This window comes from Drosophila gunungcola (assembly GCF_025200985.1).
Source record: "Drosophila gunungcola strain Sukarami chromosome 3L unlocalized genomic scaffold, Dgunungcola_SK_2 000002F, whole genome shotgun sequence".
Lineage (NCBI taxonomy): Eukaryota > Metazoa > Arthropoda > Insecta > Diptera > Drosophilidae > Drosophila > Drosophila gunungcola.
The window spans coordinates 87,703-111,162 of record NW_026453178.1 but is presented as its reverse complement, the minus strand read 5'-3'; the positions used below and the strand labels follow the sequence as shown (position 1 = coordinate 111,162).

At 41.1% G+C, this 23,460-nt stretch overlaps 3 protein-coding genes across 8 annotated transcripts; all 3 read right to left on the bottom strand.

The window, feature by feature from the left end:
• Positions 1-2,111: 2,111 nt before the first annotated feature.
• On the bottom strand, positions 2,112-3,784 carry LOC128257276 (cyclin-dependent kinase inhibitor 1C-like). 2 transcript variants are annotated; one of them, XM_052988228.1, is made up of 3 exons: positions 3,673-3,784; positions 2,648-3,040; positions 2,112-2,430 (listed from the first exon to the last, which is right to left on the bottom strand). In XM_052988228.1, exons 1-3 carry the CDS (start codon positions 3,673-3,675, stop codon positions 2,425-2,427), a joined length of 402 nt encoding a protein of 133 aa, XP_052844188.1. In that variant the 5' UTR covers positions 3,676-3,784; the 3' UTR covers positions 2,112-2,424. The 2 variants fall into 2 exon arrangements, with proteins under 2 accessions (XP_052844188.1, XP_052844187.1); XM_052988227.1 differs by having other exon boundaries at positions 2,112-2,315.
• Positions 3,785-12,884: 9,100 nt separating this feature from the next.
• LOC128257929 (uncharacterized) lies at positions 12,885-14,542 on the bottom strand. The gene is made up of 2 exons (XM_052989224.1): positions 14,364-14,542; positions 12,885-14,305 (listed from the first exon to the last, which is right to left on the bottom strand). The coding sequence occupies exons 1-2, from the start codon at positions 14,364-14,366 to the stop codon at positions 12,992-12,994; spliced, it is 1,317 nt and encodes a 438-aa protein (XP_052845184.1). The 5' UTR covers positions 14,367-14,542; the 3' UTR covers positions 12,885-12,991.
• Positions 14,543-15,271: 729 nt separating this feature from the next.
• Positions 15,272-23,130, bottom strand: LOC128257927 (acetylcholine receptor subunit beta-like 1). Of its 5 annotated transcripts, none has more exons than XM_052989220.1 (7): positions 22,984-23,130; positions 22,779-22,921; positions 19,918-20,054; positions 18,910-19,064; positions 18,284-18,728; positions 17,075-17,682; positions 15,272-16,094 (listed from the first exon to the last, which is right to left on the bottom strand). In XM_052989220.1, exons 2-7 carry the CDS (start codon positions 22,840-22,842, stop codon positions 15,929-15,931), a joined length of 1,575 nt encoding a protein of 524 aa, XP_052845180.1. In that variant the 5' UTR covers positions 22,843-22,921; positions 22,984-23,130; the 3' UTR covers positions 15,272-15,928. The 5 variants fall into 5 exon arrangements, with proteins under 5 accessions (XP_052845180.1, XP_052845181.1, XP_052845178.1 ...); XM_052989221.1 differs by having other exon boundaries at positions 15,272-16,104; positions 17,083-17,682; XM_052989218.1 differs by lacking the exons at positions 22,779-22,921; positions 22,984-23,130 and having other exon boundaries at positions 19,918-22,771.
• Positions 23,131-23,460: the final 330 nt, after the last annotated feature.

Genomic DNA, 23,460 nt, shown 5'->3' with positions numbered 1-23,460 from the left:
TGGGTCTGCCATCAACGGAGAAGAAGACTCTCGGAATGTTTGTTGACAAAATGAATTGCTTTTATGCAAATCAGCTGCATGATCTAATGGCTGGGAACCCGTTTCCACCCGCTTCTTTCTGTCAGCAAATGCAAATTAATTAGATTATTACGTTTATTTGCGGCTGAACGCCCAACAATGATTTACTTAAGAGTTTTTATCTACGGTTGTTGCTCTTAGTAGCGCCGTTTAAATAAACACGGCCCATAAATTATATCTCCCATCATTGATTTTAGAAAGCAAAACTGATGACCCCAGTCGACCAGGCGGTTTAGCCTGTTTCTTATTCGCCACTAATGAAACCAACTATTTGTTTCCTCATTTTTGGCACGATATTTTGGTGTTGATGCATTATAGACGAAATGCTAATTGGAAGCTGGGTAGAATCAAATTATTCTATCATAACTATTTAAATTCTATGCGTAGACGTAGATCATAACTATTTAAACTATTAGGGTTTGCTTGTACATACTGTGCGTATGGTCAATATAATGCAATTGGTGACTAACGTTCAAAATCAGAATTGGATCGAAAGAAAAAATTAATTGATACTAACGCAAATTAAATGTACAGATTAAGATTTATAAAATGTAAATTAATAACAAGATCAGACAAACATCAATTACCTTATATTATAATTTTTTTTTCATTTACTGTGTTTAAATACATTGAACTCATTTAACTCTTTAAAACCTCTTTTTAGGGGATACAAATGATATATGTGGAATTATTTTAAAAATGTGTACACGAAGATACTTTGTTTAAATTCTTTGTTTTTTCTTAGCCAAAATTTGTTGTTGGTTTTTGTTTCCAGCCCTCTAAGTTTAAGTTGCCTACTTTTTGGCTAATTATTTAAATTCAATCACATTCAAAAAGCATACTGAATTTATGCAATAAATTTAAGGAGTATAACAGTTTTGGGGACTACGTACAGAACCCAAAACATCCTGTTAAAAAAAAAGCCCTAAGAATCAATTTATGACCCTTTTAAGAAAAAATGCTAGCCATTATACAAGCCGTTCATAAAAAAACTTAACAACAAATAAAATAAAGTATGCTGGCAAGTAGCAATAATCCTTTTATTATTATTCTGTTTAATTACCGGGCATTAAGTTTCATATAAAATGTAATGACTTTGCTGGTGCAATAATGGAAAGCCGTTTGAAGGTGGGTAAATCGATGTAATTACAACCAAACAACAAGGCCAATAGCGATGCATAATTGCCACTTGACCCAGGGAATCGGTAGAAATCCCAGCCAAGACGGAAGCACCTCCAAATGATGGATTCCACGCCTGTCGTCGCTGGAGCCGATTGGAGTGGAGTGGATTGGATAGATCGAGACCCAGTTTGTCATAGTTCGACGACAAAAGCGACTGTTAATGCCCCTGAATAGAAGCCGAGGCAAGGCAATCAAATTGACAATCAATCCATCAATCAATAGCACATTGTCTCACAAAACCTGGCCACCCGGACAAACTATGGCTTTTAAAACGGATTGTTTACACTTCTGATTTGTCTATGTGGCCAGTTGTTACCTGTATTTTTGGGAATAGCTTAGCAGGTTTGGCAGAAGCTTAAACCGGTTAAAATTTAATGTATTTTGAAAGTAATCCAGCAGATTTATGTATTTCTATTTGTTTTCGCTGTGACTAGTTTCGGTTTACGACCCGTCAAGAGTAGTGCAAGAACCTGCATAAATAATCCAACCTAATTGGCCGAAGAAGCCGCACCACTTAATCCCAGTGTTGGCTTAATGAGTGTCGACACCACGCAACACACAAATTATTTCCCAGTGCGGCCTCAGTGCTTCCGTATGCAAATGCCCATATCAGATGGCAAATACATTTTCCTCATGGCATTCCGTGATTAATGAGAGGCCCCTGCCGACAGGGGGTACTCATCAAATCGAGAACGAATCTGTGTACAATTTCGACACACTTTATTGTGCCTTGATGAGCTGTGAATAATATAATTAAAACCTGATACTCTTCCCCCAAGAGTTTGCCACCGCCGACCAGTTTCTATTGGCCTTGGCCGATGATGAACGTAATGAAATAGTCGAACAAAGTTTGTTTATCATTTTTACAAATAATTTACGTTTTTTTATTCGTACTTTACTTGGCAATTCAACAATAACTGAATACTTCGTTTTTCGATCTTTGTCTTTAGAACATCATTTGTCTCTTTGTACTTCGCTCTTTATGTTTTATGCTTTATGCTTTATGCTTTTGATCTTGTCTTGTTCTTGTTGGTCGTTTCTTTGATGGTTTCGTTCTAGGATTAGGATAGGTTAAATACGATAGTTTGATAGTTGGATAGTTTGATAGTTTTGATAGTGGGGATCAGTGCGTGGTTTAATGTGTGTTTGATTTAGGTAAAATTGTTAATGCTTGATTCGGTTTGGATTTTGATTGGATTGGTTTGGTTTTGGATTTGGATTTGGAGATTGGTGCGTATAGAGTTGTTGCGGGCAGGTGAGTGGTGGGAAAAAGAAGAGAAACGACAAAATATATGTGGAATTACTAGGATTGTTGAGCATGTATTAAATATAGTTAAGAGCTAGCTGCGTCCTCTTAGTAGCGGCGCAGGCGGTAGAAACGTCTTACATAGACTGGACGGCGGTACTGGTAGCCGGCCCTGCTGTTGTATGTGTGACCCACCAGCTGTTGCTGCTGTGGCAAGACCACCTGTTGCTGGGCCACTGGCGCCAGGTACTGGGCCCGCTGGACGATGGGTTGCTGGACGAAGGACTGGGCCACGGCCACGGGACGAGCCACAGGACGGGGGATGGGAGCGGGGGCAGCAAACACAGGACGTGGGGCAGCGGCCACAGGACGAGGGGCAGGAGCGGCAGCCGCCGGCGCAGGCTCATCGATATCGATGTACTCCGGCTCCGGAGTGGCAATGTCCTGGGGATTGGGTCCCTGGGTGGCGGAGTCGGGCAGCTGAGCTCCAGCGGCAATGCCCACAAGGGCCAGGGCCAAAAGCAAAAAGAATTTCTGAAAGAGAAAATAAGAGAATTTAAATCAACAACTTTAAAGCCAGTTTAGCATTGTATGCAAAAAAAATGTACTTTATTAATATAAGCTGTTCAGCTTTATGACGAAAGAAATAAAATTTTAGTTATTTAAGCAAAGCAAATAAAAAAAAACAAGAATAATAAATTTGAAACAAATAATTATAATAAAAATTATTCATTTTAAGTTAATTAGCTCTGTATACAGAGAGGATTTGAGATATAATTCTTCACTTTATCAAGTCCAAAATCCATTTGAAACAGCTCAAATCAAACAGGAATCTACTTGAAGCTCTAGACTGAATATTTTAGAGCTTGAAGTATATTATTGCTATTTTAAGAACATTCTGGATCATATTTATGTGCGTGACTCCGGCACGGGTGTGAAGTGAAACAAGTCCCGAGGACCACTCGAAATAAGACAGCCGCGTTGATGAAGTCGTTTAGAACACTTGAGCTTGGGTTGGGGAGCACTTGTGAGTAAGAGTTTTTTTTGGTTTTTGATTTCAATAGATTTAGTTCACGATTCACTTTGTTTTCGGTTTTAGTTTATATCCTGCTTGGTGAAGCAGCAGTTCACTAGGATTCGTTATCCTGCTTTCCAGGATCACATACCATTTTTGTTTTTTTTTTGTTGATTTTTGGGTTTCACGAAATTTTCTCGAGCAGAAGCGATCGAGCAATTTACACTTAAGAAGTTCAAAGCACAAATGATGATGAGCTGGTCAGTGGGTATGAAATTTATACTATATCGCCGGTTCGGTCCGTCCGGTTCGGTTCAGTTCGGTACGTGGGTCTAAGAGAGTCTGGGCAGAGCGGCGGCGACCGCCAAAAAACCAAAACCCGATGAGACACAAACCGCACACCACGTTATACATTGGGCACAAAAAAAATATTAGCAGCAGAAGCGGCACCGTTCAGCACCAAAACCAACAACGGCGGCAGTGGCAATTCAAATCAAAATTTAAATTAAATGAAACGAAACGAATTGAGAAGAATCCGCGGCTAGAAGAAGAGCTGGAGTTACTGCTGGAACCCTTTGGACAATCACTTCGGTGTCGTCACGAGCCATGACGCACACACAAGTCACTAGGCACTGAAAGAGCAGAAAACCACACTGATAAAAATATCATTCTTAAATATAGATCAATTTTATTTAGCCAAGCCATGGTTTTAGCATAATCTCTTGCCTTTAAAAATGCTGCTGAGCTTTTTTGATCAAGTTTTCACTACACACAAGATCAAGTTCGTTGCCTAAGTCTTTTGCTTTGCCCAAACAATTTTGCAAAAAAAAAAATAATTTTCATAACTTTTAAATATTTATAAATAGTTAAAAATGGAAAAGTTTGTAAAATTAAGTTCATAATTTTTAATTTTTAAAATATTAAATAATTCAATTACACTTTGATTCGCTCGAGAAATTCTTTTGGGTTTTTTAACTAACCCATTCCCAAATCTTTTTCCGTAGAAGTTTCCATAAAAAATGTTGTTATTTTATACTACAATTTGTCTCAGCAAAGATATCACCATTTAAATTATCATTTATCACCATTTTAAAGTTTGTCGCTTAAATATTTTGATTTTGACCCTGCTAGAAAGAAAATTGTAAACCATATAACTAAATTTTTGTCAGTGTAAATACTCTGGTTTTAAAGCTATTTATTTTTCTCCCCGCAGCGTGTGCCTCAATTGAATTTTTTTGCCTAAATCTCTTGTTTTGTCTCCTGCATGAAATAATTTGCATAATATTTTGTTAGAAAAATATTTTCATACCAAAGTGGCTCTATTCCAGTGTGCTAGAATAGTCACAAAATCTATCCAAGAGGAAGATTAGTCAACAAAACAGATAACCCAGGAGAATATCTACTGATTTTGTTTATTTTTCTGTATTTTAATGGACAAAACTTGACTTTATCATGTCAATTTGTAGATTGTTTGCCTGGTAGCCCTCTCTTCCATTCATTGGATTGTCTGCTGGCGTGATTGTTTGTATCTTCACTTGACCTCAGTGGCAACAATAAGCAAATTTAACGGCTTTTGGGCATACATCATTTCCGTTTCTCATGCGTGTGTGTGGGGAAATACATTCACCTGCCACCGTCAAGTGAATGAAGCCACTTGAGCCAAAGATGCAGTGCCAATAAAAATGATTTGTTCGATATCAAGGCCGGTCCGTAAGATTAAGTGGCACCAACACAGGAAATGGTTAAGCTATTTTTGACTCAGTTGCCAACAGACATTGTAAAGATGTTACCATGTCTAAGCCTTTGACTAAAAAGCCCACTTTAAAATGGTTCTGATCCGATCAAGTGACATCATTTTGGCTGCCTTTCACTTGCATTGATTGATGGCATATTTGTCAACGGCCAAAGATGAAACATACTAAGTATATGCAACATTTTTCATAATCTTACCAAAATAATAAACACCGAAAAATAATTTATTGTGTGTTTTTACGGTTATTAGAAAATTTAAAATGTAATTAATAATGCTTTGGTACGCTGGCATCTTGGGTTTCACATTCATAAATTTGATCTCCCGCGAAACATTCATTATTGGCTGCCGCTGCCATTTGCGGCCATTGTCTATTGAGTCAGCGATTTGACTTGCAAAATGTGTCATTTGCGTCTGAAAAGCATCGTTCTACCAACGGTCACAACACTATTGATCGGTAAATCAATGACAAGGGCGGGGCAAATTTATGCGCCAACAAACGATTTCGATATAGTGCAGCTGTCTGCGGTGATAACATTTATATTAACAGGCTCTTATATATGTTAATGCCAATATAAAATTAATATCAACAGGTAAATTTATTTTCGATCTTTCCATCAACGTGTCATTTGGCCGGAACCTAGGCGAATACTTTTGCTCAATTTGCATACGAGAACCAGATATCGCACCAAGTGAATCAAAAGCCATAAGCCGACATAGGAGTTTTGGCCAACTCTAAATGCCGGTAATCGAAAATTCTTTTAATTTATGACCCTCGGCCTGCCGATAGCCAGAATCCAGTCGACTTCACGTGCCCCACGACATTCGTTTTGTTTTGCTCTAAGCGTTCATACATATCAAGCATACGACCTGTTGTCCGGCCGGGGTTAAACGCTGAAATAAATACAGATTATGTGGGCAAGCTTCGTTCGCTTGAGTGTGTTTACATGCGATCCGCTTCACCTGATAAGGATCACAAAAGATGCCCACCCGGGTTTTTTTCGAACATCTTTTCTTAGCAGCATTTGTTAGCAAGAGATTTTTGGTCTTCGGTAAGACACGCCTCGTTATCTGGCCACCAGATTTATTTAGCATTTGAATATGCGCGTGTGAATAAGCAGTAAATAAAACATTTTCAACGGTTCGTTTCGTTTTTGGACATCTTTCTAAGCAAACATAACTTCATTTAAAGGGTATGTTGAACCCCAATAAATTTGGATGGTTCTCAGCTGTAATATCATTTTTAATTGGCCTTGACTAAGCAAAGATTCTCAAGCTATTCTAGCTTTCCCGTCTTTTCATCACGATTCTCGACACAATGCTTCGTAAATAGTCTGTGGAATTTTTTATTTATACAAGCTTCCGCACATTCACCACGCCGTCGACCACTATGAATATTTCAATATTTTACGCAAAAAATTATAACAAACAACAAGCGAAGCACAGCAAATATATCATCTTGAAGAGACAATTGAAAACTATGGCATACTCTTGTCCAAGAAAACATATCAAGATGAGAGGCAGAATGGTCGAAAAAGTTGAGTTACCTTTTGGTTTGGGTATCGATGATCTAGGCACAGAAATATTTATTGCAACAGCTCAAATGTTTGAGGTACTTCAAAGATTTATAACCGTCTCAATAAATTGTCTTTAAATAGCCCATAAATGTTAATGGTTAGTCTCGTTTCCGCCTCTGCATTTGACTGTAACAAATGATTTAGCAATTATCGTCAATCAGTCACTTGACCTACAGTGGAGCAGTTAGTTTGTGTCCAAAACCGAACAATTTTCTGGAATGGAAACAAGTTGTTTTGCAGGTATTTAGACTTGTTTAGTGTTTACCCCAAAGGGGAAGATGCTCCGTAGATTATTCTGGTTCCAATCGATCCCCGTCGTAGACAAGCCGGCGGTCTGCGACACGCGCACAGTGAAAGCCGCCAAAGAATAACGTTAACATTTAATGGGAAGCATAAATTAATTATTGAAATTAGCCAGAATCGACATCAAATAAAAGCCAAACAGTCACGAGAATCGAAAGGCGACTGAGAATGAGTCTGAGTCTGAGTCTAAGACTGAGATGAGAATGGCCACAAAGAGCTCCATCTAATCATTGTTTAACTTAATAATTAGTTTTTTATTATCTCCCCCCATAATTTGTTTCGCAACAACAGCGAACAATGAAATCGATTCCGCCCGAGGGTCCAAAAAGCATCGAAGACTCGCCACGACGTTGGTGGCTGTGAACCTGAGCAATTTAGCCACTTTTGGCACCTTTTTAGCCGGCTCGTGCCGCCGACAAAGACAAGTGAGCTGGCAGTTTGAACTTTGACTTTGAATATAGATATAAACGATACAAGACGACACGACTTGAAGCTCATAAAACAGTCATGTCAGCTTGAAAAGACAAAGTGTATAATTTCATGGAACAAGTCGCACTTAATTTTGATTTAAAATATAGTCATTAGCTTAACTTTAGTTGTTTTCATATAAAATAATATTATACAGTTTTTAAAAACTATACCCTATATTAAAAATAATCTTTTTTATATAAAGACTGTACCAATCTTTATTTCAAATCACATTAACTCTTTCAAAATTGAAGTGAAACAGTCACATTACTTTTAAAGACAAAGTAATTAATTTTATTTGATGGGGCGAATTTAAAATTGGCTTAAAACTGTACTCATTAGCTGAAAGATTTTAAATAAAATATAATATATTGAGTTCCTTTTACTAATAATGTAAAAATATATTTAAATACCCATCACCAATATCAAAAAAAACTTTAACTTTAAAATTGATCGAATTTTTAAAAAATAAATGAGATTTTATGAATCATATGAAACTATATTAAATTCTAATTTAAACAAATATGACTAATTTTATGCTAATAGTCATAGAATTCGGACTGCATTTGGAACTGGTTGGCTATAACTCAAGAATTGAGGTCAGATTTAACATTTCATTAGCAGAGCGTTAATATAGCAATCCAGATAAGAAAAAAATATATAGGGGACATCCATATATGGAGACGGAAATGGATCGCCAATCGGCATACCCAATAATACTGTGCAAATGTGCTGTAATCGACTGGCAGTGAACTTGAATTCTGAAAAATTGTCGCAATAAAACCAGCATTAGGCTTATATGGCTAATGGGATAGTTCGAGGCGATCAATCAGATTGATTTCATTCATGCTGATCTAGTTCGGTGAGAAACGCACCCCGACACGAAATCGACCAGGGCAACCAGTTCTAGTTCGGCGATTTAAATGTTTATAGATATAAGTATAAGCCATTCTAGCCAATTTGCACAAATGCAAATGCTGATTATTATGGTCCGACGATGCTTAATGGCCATTAGCAGAACCCGTTTCATGTGTTCTTTTTTTTACCGGCGAATGATTATCATGATGGTTATCGCCAAGCGGCTACTAGCGATGATGATGATGATGATGAAGGTTCTTTTCGGCCCGCCGCTCTGTCTGCCAAGTAAGATTGTAAGATTCTGGTATCCAACGGATCAGTGAGTCAACAGACGATCATCTTGCCACATATATAGTAATACCCAAAATTTGCATGTGTCTGGTGTTTTTGATGCTTTGACTAACTGCTATGACATTGTTTCGATTCGGATGCCGTTTGCTGCGCTTTGTGTGTGTAAGGCCAAGGTTAAAATTTGTAAAGAGATTGTAAACATTGGATTAACTGCTATGCGTCGTGTTGCCTTTTCAATCGGATTCGTTGTGTTGACTCTGCATTTGCATTTCTTAGCCAGCTTTGGACGAGACCCATACAGCTGTTTTGACATCCATTATGGATTGGTTTGACAAGTGCTGTCAGTGCTCTCAACACAGCGACCCACATGGCTGGATGGCCCAGACTATTTATGCCGTTAATTGCTTCACGCTGGCCAGCCGTTTAAAAGTCGTCAGGCAGTCAGCTAGTCAGCTAGTCAGAAAGTCAGAAGCGGCATTAACAAAATTTGCGTGACAAAGCCGCCCTCTGGGGCTCAAGTCGCACCATTTGAATGAATGAATTTTCAAATTCGATCGATCTAGACCGCATCGAGTTTGTCGCTCTTTTCTGCATCTTTTGATTAATGTTGGCGTTTTGTGTTCGTTTTATAATTAAAACTTAGTAGAGCGGACAAAATGTGTTGCCGATGCCTTGGTATTATGCTAATCACTGGCGCCCACAGCGATTTGATTTCAATACTCTGGGCTTACACTGGCAATCATCCTTAACAAAGGCTAAGCCAAATCATCTTTTTTGGCCACGAGCCGATTGACTGACTGACTGCGTCTGGAACGGCCAGCCAACAAAAAAAAAAACACCGAGTAATTGCCAATTTTTGACTGCTAAACGATTTGTTCACGCTCAAGAATGGCAGCGTTTAATCATAAATCGCCGCTGTCTGTGGGACTCGTGATTAATTCGCAACCACTTGAATGCTCGCCGGGAAGGTTAAACAGTTGTTAAACATCTATTAGCAATTGATTAATTTACTGTTAATGCGATACAAGCATGCGATTTGAGGCGTAGGTCAGGGGTTTTTGTTTTTGCTAAGGGGGCAATATCGGTCAATTGGATGAGGAAGTTGTAGTGCAAATGGATTATGCGGAATTACGCGTGCAGAGCTATAAATTGAGACATCAGTGGGTTTTTAATCGAGATGTATGCTCATTGCCTATATTTAAATGAAACGATCGCGAAAATAGCAAATACATTTAAAAATAGTAAAGACATTAGGGTAATAATAAACTAAATCGAGGTTTGGGGCTTGTATCGATTTATGAATAGCCATAAAATTATTTTAAAACTAGCAAAGTAACCTTTATAAAAATTTTGCTCACGAACTGAGGTGAAGAAACTATAAAAATAGAAAAGTCATTAAGGCAACAAAGACTTCGGGCTACTAGCCATTTATTAACTGCTATAAAATATTATTTATAAAAAAAAGATAAATATTTATATTGAACAAACTCTAAAGATCGTGAAAATTGTAAAATTTAAATATACAAAATCAGAAATAACAACAACTATTTATTATTTATTTTTATATTTTCCATCAGCAACTAAAACCTTCTCTTGTGATACAAATAAGCAAATAGTTTAATTAACTAAATTTATAATAAAAAAAAATTATTTTTAATCGGGCTATAATCTTTTTTCTAGGTTACAGCATTTAATTGGTGTAAATTAGATTTACTTACGGCAAATCTGATTGTTTGGTAATAATTAGTTACAAAGTCCATGAAACAAAGCCGTCTTAAAGTAACTTTTAATTTTTTTTAACAATCATTTATGATTTTAATTGGCTCATTTTGTCAGCAGTAAAAAGATTTAATCTGTTTAAGCACCAATAAAAAGCTTAGATAAGGCAGTGGACATAGCTGCGAATTAACATGAAGTTAATTGTTTAAGTCAAGCTTTGACGAAGCTTAAAACTTGAGCCAAAGCCAGATAAAAAGTAGACTACAAATTTTGATAGAACCTATGACCAGCTAAACTTATTTTTTAACCATTTTCAAAGCCCAACTTTAAGCTGGCAAATTATGTTTTTACTGTTTGAACTGAGAGTTAATTGCATGCGTGAGTGGCTTCCATAGCTGGTTTTTTTGCCCGCTGATCCAGTCGAGCACCGCTGACGACTTGATTCATATTTCGCTTGGCCTGCGCCGTCTACACAAATCATCGTACGCAATGTTTAAAAACGTTTGAGTGCGTTGCTGTTTTACAATTGAACAGTTATGAGCCAAGACAGCAAAAAGATAAAATCGAGTGAAGAATAGAAAAAAAAAAAATCAACGGAAACTGATGCCAAGGGCAATTTCGCCTGTGATTGATTTACAAAAGGGCGGGCCAAACGTAACGCAACGCATATGTGGCCCACGTTGCGTATGCGCAATATTTCTAGGGGGAACAGGTGCTGTTTCTTGTCTTTACGGCTTCTTGGCACCGGCATAAATCACTTCGGTGACTTTATTGTATGTCTATTAAGCCATAATTATAATATGTTCATTAATATTTTTGATTAGCCCCTGTCGGAATAAAATTTGAAGAATTAATTGGAAATTTGAGATGAACGATGAAGATGCCAGCGGTTGAGAATTTCGCCCTCGGGTAAAAAATAAGATGTATTTTTTGCCGCTTTCATATTTAGAATGATTTAATATTTATACTCGCATTTACATTTGCGTGTTCGCTTGATGGAGGCAGCGGAATATTAATAGCTTGTTTGGGAAATTTACACCCGGATGGAATTGGAATCGGACTAGTCATCGGTGTGGCAGAAATTAGCTAGGGTCAGCAAGTGACTCGCTTGAACTTCTTTTTTGGGCCTTAGCTTTACTACATATGGAGCCATTTGTATTGCCGTAATTTCCATCGCATAATTATCAAAGCAAGGCAAACAATGCGTGGCGAATCTCTTGTCATGCCCAATCTTTTCAAGTGCCGTGCTGTAATCATAAATCACGCAAAAAGTAAAGTCTAAGTGCAGCTGCAGATGCCTGACAACATAAATCACACCCAAGCCGCTCGTTAAGACGTTAATCAAATGGCTCAGATCGAGCTGTGATGTGTGAGCGAGGCTTAGGGCGCCCCTGTGTCCAGCGAAATTGAAGGCCGTTTTGTACAGTGGGTGCTTATGTAATTAGTGGCAAAGTGCCCACCCCTCTAAAAACCCTATTCGAACATCGTTGCACAACCGCACTTGCAGTTGCAGTTGCAGTTTTAGGTTTAGGTTTAGTTTTAGTTTTTTTTTTTGTGGTTGCCTCTTGTTTATCTTTCTTTTTTTGGCAACCTAATGAAGTTGCCACGGCTAACTCAATTTATTGACTAAGCCAAACTGGCGTATTGACTAAATGACTGATGAACCTGGCTGACTGACTGGCTGACTGACTAAGCCACTGACGACAGCCGGTGGGAATTGAGTCGTCGATCGTTGATCGTTGATCGCCGATCGACTCGCTCATATTTATTTTGGCTCCACCGGCACCTTGAGTGTCCCATGTATGGATGGATGCAATGTCTGTGGCTATTGCCAATTGCAATCGTTATGGACTCTCACTATTATACCAATCTATATATATATATATATTTTTATATGGTCGTTATGGGTTTATAGATATTGCAAACAGCGCCGGCCTGAGAACGTTCACGGCTGCTTGAGGCTCTCGGAATTTCCGCCTCTGATTTATGGCGCCCCCAGCTTTGATTGATTTGACCTACCAACTGACCACCGGCCACCGGCCACCAGGCCATTGTGCACCACTGGGTGGTGTCTGGGGACTGCACTTGAACCGCTGGTATTTTGGCTAGGCCATATGCCTGCACTGTAAAAAAAAGCAGCGATTTTAAGATACAAATTAACTGAGAAATGTATTTCATTATCCCTAGAAATCGTATTTCCTTATAATTTAAGACCTATAAAAATATTAAAATTTGTATTTTGACGACTATTTTTGTTTCCACTGTAGAATTAAAAATTATGTTAATTTTTCTCCATGTAATGGCTGTCAGAAGTGACGCCACAGAAGGTCGCGTTTTTAAGCTGGGACATTGACCCACCAGCGAATCTCCCGAGTGATTGACATATCCAGCTTCGACTTTGGCTTTTCGAGATTTTTTTTTTATTTGGAAAAAGATTTTAGTGGTTGGGGTGGTGGGCTGTGGGTCCAATGGTGGTTCACAGGACAGTGGACTTGAGTACTTGTCTAGAAGGTAAAGGGTTTGGCAGGCTTGTTGTAGTTGTAGCCATCGGGTCCCAGCGAGCCCGCTTCATCGCCACCACTGGTAGGTGGTGGTGGTCCGTACTCCTGGGTGGGTGCTGGTGGTGCAGGTGGTGCTGGGGGTCGTGGCTGATAGGTGGGTCCTGGGGCAGGAGCTGGTGGTGCCGGGGGGCGTGGCTGGTAAGTGGGTCCTGGTGCTGGGGCAGGTGGTGCTGGTGGGCGTGGCTGATAAGTGGGTGCCGGTGGTGCAGGAGGACTTGGCGGGCGTGGTTGATAAGTGGGTCCTGGTGCAGGAGCAGGCGGACTTGGTGGTCGTGGTTGATAAGTGGGTCCAGGTGCAGGTGCTGGTGGTGCAGGTGGAGACGGACGTGGCTGATAAGTGGGCCCCGGAGGTGGTGCAGGCTTTGACGGTGGTGGTGGACCATATTCCGGCACTGGAGCAGTTGGCTGCGGTTGAGTTGGGGTCACCTCGTTCTCGCCAGGAGGCGGCAGGTACTCAGATCCCGGCTGTGGGCGTGGTCCTGGAGGCTTGGGACCAGGTCCTGGAGGCGGAGGGGGTGGTCCATAGCCAGGAGTGGGCTGCGGCCTGGGTGGAGGAGGTGGTGGCGGACCATATCCTGGAGTGGGCTGCGGCCTGGGTGGAGGAGGTGGTGGCGGACCATATCCTGGAGTGGGCTGTGGCCTGGGTGGAGGGGGTGGTGGCGGAGTGGGTTGTGGCCTGGGTGCAGGAGGTGCAGGGGGTGGTGGTGGCAGGTACTCCGGTCCAGGTTGCGGGGATGGAGGCTGTGGTTGTGGGGGTCCATAGGAGGGAGCTGGAGCCGAGGGAGTTGGCTGCGGCGGCGGACGAGGTGGCGGCGTCTGGGGAGGTCCATAAGATGGTGCAGGAGCCGATGGAGTTGGTTGTGGCGGCGGACGAGGTGGCTGGGTCTGCGGTGGTCCATACGATGGAGACGGGGCAGGAGCAGGAGCCGTGGGAGTTGGCTGCGGTGGAGGACGTGGTGGCTGCGTCTGGGGAGGTCCATACGAAGGAGACGGGGCAGGAGCCGTGGGAGTTGGCTGCGGCTGGGGACGAGGTGGCTGCGTCTGCGGTGGTCCATAGGAAGGAGCCGGAGCCGAGGGCGAAGGTCCTGGGCCTATGCCACCGTCCTCAATGCCATTTCCCGAGCCCGGAGGCGGAAACGGCACAGACGGCTGCTTGTAGTGATAGCCATCCTCCTGCAGATCCGTGTCCAGGTGAGAGACATCCGCGTGGACGAGCCCCGCTGCCAGGAGCAGGGACACCAAAGGCAGGAAACAGCGCTGCAAGACACAACACGGATGAAAACCGGCGGCATTTTCCGTCTGCCAACGAACTCACCATTTCTGCCAGTTGCCAAATGAGCGCCGCGGTTTTTCCGAGTTTTCCTCGCAGCCGCAAGACAACACACGAAAAATCACAGCGAATCGAATTATTACCGGTTTGGCAGACGAACCGAACCGCACACGATATTGCTGGAAGCCGATGCGACGTCTTCGTTGCAAAATCAGAAATCGAATGATGCCCAAATGTTCTCCCTTGGCGCATTTATACCGGCCTGGCCCAGAGCAGCCCCTAAGTTGGCTAGCTTGGCTAAGTTGGCTAAGTCGGCGCTCGGCGCTCAGCAGATGCCGAAGTTTTGAGTCAGCCAGCGAGACGAGTTTTGGCTCAATCGACTCTCAGTCGTCATCGTTGTAGTCGTCGTCGTGATGCTGCAACCTTTGATGTAGCCACAGGTGAGGACAGAGATACTGTATCTATATCTGGTAATCTGGTAATCGGCGAATCAACGACGATTGTAAGTCAATAACAGCGCGTACTAGTTAGTGTTTGTCTTTAGCCCGGGGGCTAACTTCAAACCAGGAACCAAATGTGGGGGATTTCTGGCCGTTTGTGTGTTTCACTAATTAGGTCCGATGGGAGACGACAGAACTCGTACCATCGTAGGGTTACGTGGGCGGATGATTAATGTGCGAATAACCGCCAGACAATTCGAGCCGAACACACACATATGGCCAAGATCTGTTAGAATCGTGCTTACATAATTGGCAACCCCAGCCCTCCCACTTTGATGTTTGTTTACTCTGTAAGCTGCACAGACAATCGATGCTTATGCGAATCGACATTCTCCAGTTGGCCAATAAAACAATATATTATGCCCATATAAATTAGCTAAAAAGCCAAGTGACCAGGCGCGTAACACGCGGCGTATGCGCGATGCAGCCAAGACAGCAAATAGTCAGGTTCAGTTAATTAACTTTGCATTTTTATTGGTTTCATGTTTGGCTCCGGCTTGGCAGCCTGGGCCTCCGATTAAGACGATCTTTATGCTAGCTGCGATCGCTTTTGAGAAGCATTTACAAATTGATTGGGGGGCTGTTTCCATTTTCCATTCTTAAATCTCATGCGTAAAACTGGATTACTTATGATTAAGTTCGGCACAACATAATAACAAGTTCGTGGAAAACGGTCGTCCCGCTGTTTATTGCACTTAAACTAAACTTCATTCTATATATGTCTATATTAGCTAAGTTCGTTTTAAAAATAATAAATTTACTCACAATTCCACTAGGTTGTTGTCTTTTTGATTTACTTGTTTAACATTTGTTGCTGGTGAATTATTTGCTTATTAGTTTTACTTGACGACTGTTTAGTGTGTGTGTGTTGTTCAGTGTTCCAATTCGTGTGTTTACCAAAGTGAGTTAATATTAGTAAGTTATTTTAGGTGTTAATTCTGCTCAAGCAAATATCGTTTAGTGTTCTTTAATTATTAAAATCTAAAAATCCGCACTAATTGTCGCAATTTTTCAATGTTTCTCTTCTGTCTCAATACCTCGTTTTGCTTATTATTGTTGCGTTTGCAATGCTGTTAACCATTTCATTCAGCCCCTGGCTGCTCCCAGTCCTCACTTGTCGCTTACTTTCCCCTGTAAATCTCGATGATGCGGTCCTGATCCACGTACTCGAAAATATGCGGGGCATCCATCAGAATGCCCACCGTTCCGGCCGTGGTCACAATGAAGAAGATGTACAGCTGCAAGCGATCGATCACCATGGCCACGTACTTCCAATCTTCGCGAGTCTAGTGTGTGAATGGGATTCGATGCAGAAGATAAATAAAATGTGAGTACTAAAGTCATTGTCATCATTATCTAACTATAAATAATTAATTAATCGAATAACTATTACAATATTGTAATTTGTTTTCCTGACAACAGCTGTCCATTTTTAGGTTTTAGCTTAATTTAGTATTTACTTTAATGATTTTGAAGTTACTATTAATTTAACTCTTCAACTTAGCTAATACAATATTTTCAGCTGTTTTCAATGATTAAATTACTTTGTTAGCTGCCATATTATAAACATTTTAACAAACTCTTTTTTATGATTTTGCCACAACTACAGTTGTGTCAAAGTATTTTTGATAACTACTCTAATATACAGGAATGTTTATGACTTAATAACTCAATCAGTTGCCAAATTATGTAAAATTAGTTGAGTATTTAAATTTAGTGATCATCATTATTTTAATATGAAATTATTAATATTTCAACTACGGTAATTTGTGATTAAGTGATTTTATCAGTGAACATAAGTGAATTTAATAAATTTCATAACTATGCCATTACTATTTTAGTATTAAATCAACTGATAAATTGAAATAAAGTATGTTCCTAAACGATGTAATTTATTTTATATAATGATTAAAGAATTGAATTAGCAAATGTTAAAGAAAATCTTTTAAGCACTTGTTTTATCGTTCAACCAACAAATTAATTAAAGAAAAGGAATATATTGTGTTTTTAAAATCTGTATTTACTTGTGAATTTACTTTAAGAATTAAGCTTAACTTTGTACAAATAGAAATAATATTTTTCACATTACTTAAATATTTGAATATTAAATGATTTAATTAAGTTTTAGTATTTAATTTATTGCTTAGATTCAGATACTTATTTTTTACTATTCCATTTTTGTATCAGTGCCAAAGTAAAATGCTCCCCTTCTTTCTTTTCTTAGTTTTTTAGTGTCCATGATGCCTCAAGTCCTACTTGCTCACCTGAATGTACAGATCCTCGTTCCTCAAGTGCTCGGCGATGAACTCCACCGCCTCGGTGGCCTTGCTGGCCTCCGGGGAGAGCAGGATGGAGTCGGAGGACTCGCTCTCCCGGCGACACCCATCGCCCAGGCCCAGCTCGCCGCCACTGTTGACCTTGCGGTTGATCTTGCAGTTGGGGTGGTGCAGGTCGGACAGCTCCATGACCTCCATCTTGGACTGCTTGCCCCCGATGGCACTGATATGCTTGGGCAGCTCGGCCGGCGAGCCGTAGGAGGGGTGGGGATGGGCGGGCATGCTCATGCCGGGCATCTCCATCATCCAGCGCAGACGGGTCTTCCGCGGACGCTTCATGAAGAGGAAGGCGGGCAGGTAGTGCAGGAAGATGGAGCGGATGTACATGGGCATGCGGTGGGTGCGCGGCCCACGGAAGTTCCAGTTGATGATGATCACGGTCACCAGGATGGACACTGTGTTCATGATGAAGGTGAACAGCAGATACTTGGCGATCAGCGGCAGCACCAGCGACGTCGGCGGCAGAATCTTCGACACCAGCAACAGGAACACAACCAGTGACAGCAAAATGCTAATGCCGAGCGTAACCTGGGAACAAACATCGTTATTAACCGATCGGGTAATGGCCGTGACCCCACCTAAAAAACCAGCTCAAAAAGGTACCAAGCTCTAAAGAAAAAAAAGCCAAATAACTGCTGAGAATAAAATATTATCTTAAAAATTTTAACAATTAGCTTTAATTTATTTAAATTTATTTTAAGGATTCAATTTGTCCTCTTTTAGGCTTACAGAATCAGCAAAAAATAAGTACGCAATTTTAAAATAATAACAATAGTAATTAAATATTCTAAAAAACAGAAAACAAAAGACTATGTCTCAATTAAAACTATTTTTTTAGACGCTTATCAAATTTGTAAGCTTTAGCGGCGTAGCGAATTGGAATTAATCAATCTTGTTTTTTGGAATTAGCCAAATTAAAAACCAGATGCTGAAGATTAGCTAATTAATGCTTACAAAGATGTTTTGATCATTAATTAGAGGGAAATATGTGGTTTGACAATACCTAGGTGGGTTATGGATATTAGAAATCTGTTTAAAGTGTATAGTACTCTTGACTTGACCCCACCCGTGACCAGATGTTACCCTCTAAAATCGGGATTTGATCACCAATCAACGATCTCAATCTTACCTTCTCGCCGGCTTCGGCTGGCAGGTAAAATACCAAAACGCAGAGGAACGAAATCAGCACCGTGGGCAGAATCAAATTCACGGTGTAGAAGAGCGTCTTGCGGCGGATGATGATGTAGAATGTGATGTCCGTTTCCGTGGGATGGTTGCTGTCGCCCTCGTAGACATTCAGATAGGCGGGCACCTCTATGATGTCCCAGGTGCCCGACTTCCAGTAGTCGGACAGGTCCACAAAGTTCTTGTTGTTGTACAGGGCGAGTGAGACCTGGTCGCCGTTGAAGGTCCACGAACCGAACTTCATGATGCAGGTCTGCTGGTCGAAGGGGAAGTAGGTGACGTCGATGGTGCAGGAGCTCTGGTAAATGGCCGGCGGAACCCAGAGGACCTCGCCAGTGGGATAGATCAGCACGTTGGACTTGTAGCGCACCTCGTAGTTACCATCGGCACTAGGGGGCGGAAAAGTACAATATTAATTTCGGGCATTCATTCACAGCGATAGTAACGATAAAAGCTCCGACTTTCGCCTACGCTTTCTTTTGTTTTCTTGTTCTTGACTTATAGTGTACAGAGTTGGAGTTGGAGTTGGAGTTGAGATGGGTTAGCTAGAGAAAATGGCCATTTACTCACTTATTGAAGAGCACAATGTCCGGCTTCCAAACCTTGTCGGGGGGCAGACGCAAAACCCCGATGCCGCCGTAGTCGGCCTCATCCCACTGCAGCTGGTAGTCGTACCAAACCAAACGTAACCAAACGTTTGATTTCATAATTTGATTTTTCTCATTCTTGATCGGTTTTCGATTTTCGGTTTTTATTGTGAATTTTTTTTTTTTTCGGGAATTCGTTTTGTTTTTCGGTTTTGATTTGTGATCAGATGGTGGTGGTTTGGTGGTTGGTTGGTTAGTTGGTTGGTTGGTTGGTTGGTTGGTTGGTTGGTTGGTTGGTGGTTTGGTGGTGTGAGAGAACGGTACGAAGTACGGAGTAATAGTACGATTTGCATTTGAGATTCGGAACGAATCGAAATCGAATCGATATTTTGGCGTACACAATCGAGAAATCGAGAGAGAGAGCGGGTGGGAAGGCAGTTAAGACATTATTTCGCATGTGGCTTTACTTTAGTTGGTAAGTTAGTTAGTTAGTTGGTTAGTTTGTTTTGCTTGTTTAATCTTAATTGTTTAGGGTTAGTATTTGTATTTTGTATTTGATTTACTAGCATCAAGTTCACTACAAACATACAAAGTCAAGACAACGTGTACGTAATTATTTACAAAGCATAACCGAAACTGAAAACTTTGGATGCGCCCCTTCTCCCGCCCCCGCCCCACCCATCTCCCGCGATGGGGGGCGTGGTGGAGGGAGCAGCCAGTGCATGTGTGTGTGTGTGTGTGTATGGGTGTTACTGACTGTCAATGGGCGTGTGTGTGTGTATATGTTATTTTTTTTGGTTTTATATATGGACGATAAATGACAGCAACGAAACTGAAGAATTTGTTAGGAACAGAACTCGAAAACACATTTACACTCTACGAATGTTAGTTATGATTTTTGTTTTTTGTTTTTTTTTTTTTATTAGCATAATCTTATTGTTATTATTCAGGTTGTTTTTTGATTGACAAATTTGATTTTGAGAACACTTACGACATTGATTAGCTGTACGAACGCCAAACCAAATCTTACTCCAACTTTTTGTGTCATATTCTGTACGGGTCGTATGAGTTTATTGTAGCCTCGAAAGAGGTCACGCACCAAGCGCTCTTCATCTTCGGATGCACTGACTAAAAAACACAACGGAAAACGGAAACAGAAACGGAAACGGAAGCGAACCCAAGAAACGGAAGCGAGTACACAAACATTCGGGAATTTCGAGGAGGGAATATAGGGTTTAATTAAAGCATAATGGTGGGCACACAATAACACATAGGGTTTCCAAAGGCAAAAGTAATGCAAGAAAATACAGAGAAACAAAGAAACGAACGGATGAGCAAAGTTGTTGTATTCTTTGTTTAAGTTTTTCTTGTTGTTCATTTTTTTAGAATTTTTTTTGAATGGGCTTGGGATGGTTTAGCTTATAGACAGATAGAGTTAGACAGAGACAGAGCGAGAGAGAGAGAGACAGGAAGAGTGAAAGAGAGAGAGAGAGAGAGAGAGAGCAGATAGGACAGAGGCATTCTCAGACTTTATACCGATTTATCGTCTTCAAATTCAGCATCACTTTGGAATTTTGATTGGGAAAGTAAAACAAAAATGGACGACACATGAGAACCGCTCGATTGTGGTTAATTTTTCAGTGGCTGTATTTTTGGTAGTGCAGGTGGGTGTCATTTGTGGTGGTTTTAGTTGTGGTGGTGGTGTGCAAGTGGCACTGTTGATGTTGTTGCTGTTGTTCTGGCCTACGTTGAGTATACGCCGCATGGGAGGCACTTGCATTAAACAAGAACTATGAGATGGGGAATGGGCTATACCCCCCCACATAGAGGATGGTTTAATGCGAGTGCCTCGTGGTTCTTACAGTCCTAGAGTCCTGGCACGACAAATTACTAAGGTTAAAAGGTTATAGAGCTAACTGTTCGGTAAAATGTGCTCAACAAAGTGAAACATTATATTGGCGCCCCAGCAGGGATATTCTAACGGGAGTTTCCACTTCTATTTTCTACAGGGACAGAGATGGCTATAGTCCCTATTACAGTTGTTTTCCTTTCTGTTTGACAGCTGAGTGAGCTTTATCCGGAAAAGCTCACGTCACACATACGGCAATGTCCTTCGAAAGAGCGGGAGAGAGAGAGAGAGAGTGCCAAAGAGGGAGAGGAAAGCTCAGAGATGCTGGGGCCCACACTCTCGGCCGCATGTGTGTGTGACCGGGTTATCCTTGTCGTTCGAGTGTGTGCGTGTGTATGGTCTCATATATGGAGCACGACAGCTTCTGCTACAGTGTGAGTGCGTGGCTTTCGAAACTCCTTTTTGGAGCTGCACTTAACGCTAGGTGAACGATATGATTTTTGGGTTGGGTATACATTTATGATGACAAATACTAAACGAATGTCTGAGTGCGTGTGTGTCTGTGTATGCGAATGAATGTGAATGTACTAATATTTTTTCGTTTCTTATATACCAAATATAACTCTAAACCTGAATGGGGGGTTCTGTCTATGCGAAATTCGACTACAATTTCTATTTGCTTTTCTTTTCGTTACTTCTTGGACTGCTCAGAAGAGAAGGAGTATGAATTAAGATTCGGCAGTTGATACAGAAATCTTTATATACACGTATATGTAGCATATATGCATTGTTGGTTCAGTTCATTGCATTTTCGTTTGATTTGCATTTTCTGTTTCTTTTCGGTTGCTGTTCATTTCGGTTGCGGTGGTCGGTCGGGATGCTGTACGCCACCACCCATCCTGCGGGTCCCTCAAGGACCTTGGCTACCACGCTTTTCGTAGATACACAGTCATGGGTACTTTTTTTTTTGGGGGGGTATGGACAGAGGCAGAGAGATAGACAGTCAAAGAGAGAGAGAGAGCGAGAGAGAGATGCAGAGGGGACTCTGGAGAAAGGTTTAATTACAAAAGCGATTATAGCTGGGGGATATATGTTTATAAATATTATTCATAGAGTAAGACGAGTATGCAGGTGTACTGGAAGTATAGTTTCTGGTTCAGGTACAGAAGTTTATAGATGTCGAGCATTGGAGAGACTGTGGAGAGAGCGGGAGCGAAAAAGAGAGAGCAAGAGACAGAGAACGAGATAGATAGCTAGAGCTAAGCTAGGGTTAAGTAAATCTATTTAAAGATAGAGCTATGGCAGAAGATCTAGTCTGTGGGGCGGCACTTAGTCGAGTGCGGGATGTGCTATGAGGGTTTCTACTTGAGAATACGGAACATATAGTTAGTTTACATAGAGTTGATGACTAGCGCAGTTGTGATTCGGTTATAATTTTTTCGGTATTTTTTTTTTTTTTTTCATTTGCAGCGCTGCAGCAGCGACGCTTTGGCAGATTCTCCAAGTCTCATTTATTATCGGGGCAATCGCAAGTCGAGATTTGTCGGTGGTTGTGTGGCGGTTGCTGGTCTACTGGATATAGTAGCTATACATTATTTGTTGTTCTTTTTGTTGTTGTTTGGGGGTAGTGTGGCTAAGCTATATACACAAAACGTTGGATGCCAGGAGCTGAAGGGCCGGTGGTGGTAGTTGTTGGTTCTTGGTGGTTGGCAATGAGAGCTTGGAGAACTTGTTAAGGCGGCGCTGCCAGCGCAAAGCGTAAATTTAAGAAAAAAATCAAATCATTGCTGTAAAATCGTAAGCTAGCTAAGAGAAGAGAAATAGAAAGATAGTTGGCTTTTTTGTTTGTTTGCGGGGTCTAGGAAACGATTAGCACAGTTAACAAAGATTTTTAAAGGCCTCTTTTTTGTTTTTTTTTTTTTTCGTTAATTACATAACCGCCCCAGCCCGAAAGGGGGCGGGGCGAACAACCAGTCCTTGCCGTCGCAGCCCAAAGTACGTACCCAAAGAAATTGTCAGGATCAGCAGGATGCTGCACAGCAGCCAGGATTTGCTGGAAGACTCCATGTTTTTTCCACTTTTCACTTACTCCAGGGACATGGCCAAATTTGGAGCTATCGGGTTTGGCTGGGCCCACGCCCCAAAACTGTAGACACAAAAAACTCTGACTTAGACCCGGTCGAACGTCTTGAAAATAGCACACTTCACCTTGACTCAAGCTTCTCTTGATTTTGGTTATTTCTTTTTAAATATGTTGCTTAATTTTAACAGCTTTTTAATGATTTTTCTTTCCGAACTTTTCGTCTTGAACTGGAGCCGTCAGTTTGGGTGCGGATTAAGAACTCTACTTCGGGATTCTGGATAAAAATCAATGGGATTCTGACTTTCTAGAGCGCAGCAGCCAAATCTGAAAAGAAATGAAAGGGCGCAGGCGCGAAAAACCCGGATAAATGAGAGTGAAATTAGGAAAGCACTCTCTTTTCAAAAGATGTTTTTCCGTAACCCACCCTTCCACCTATCTTTAGTTTGTAAACAAAAGCAGTTGGCCTTATCAGCTGTTGATAACTTTTGTTTACATGTGCTTGGCCTCCAGGGTTGCCGCCCGCCCTCAAAAAGTTTCCACCACAGTGATTGCGAAAAGTAAATGGAAGAATGCTTCCGCTATCTGATAATCTCGCTTTATTG

Bases quoted from the DNA above. Each gene is read 5' to 3' on its own strand.
- LOC128257276 (XM_052988227.1), bottom strand. The intron at 2,316-2,647 runs GTAAGACGTTTC...TCCTAATCCTAG, and splicing joins AGTACCGCCGTCCAGTCTAT to AACGAAACCATCAAAGAAAC.
- LOC128257927 (XM_052989218.1), bottom strand. From the start codon at position 20,304: ATGAACAACAAGAAAAACTTAAACAAAGAATACAACAACTTTGCTCAT. The intron at 18,729-18,909 runs GTGAGTAAATGG...TCCGCCCCCTAG, and splicing joins GACATTGTGCTCTTCAATAA to TGCCGATGGTAACTACGAGG. The intron at 16,095-17,074 runs GTAGGACTTGAG...AGACTCGCGAAG, and splicing joins CTGTACATTCAGGTGAGCAA to ATTGGAAGTACGTGGCCATG.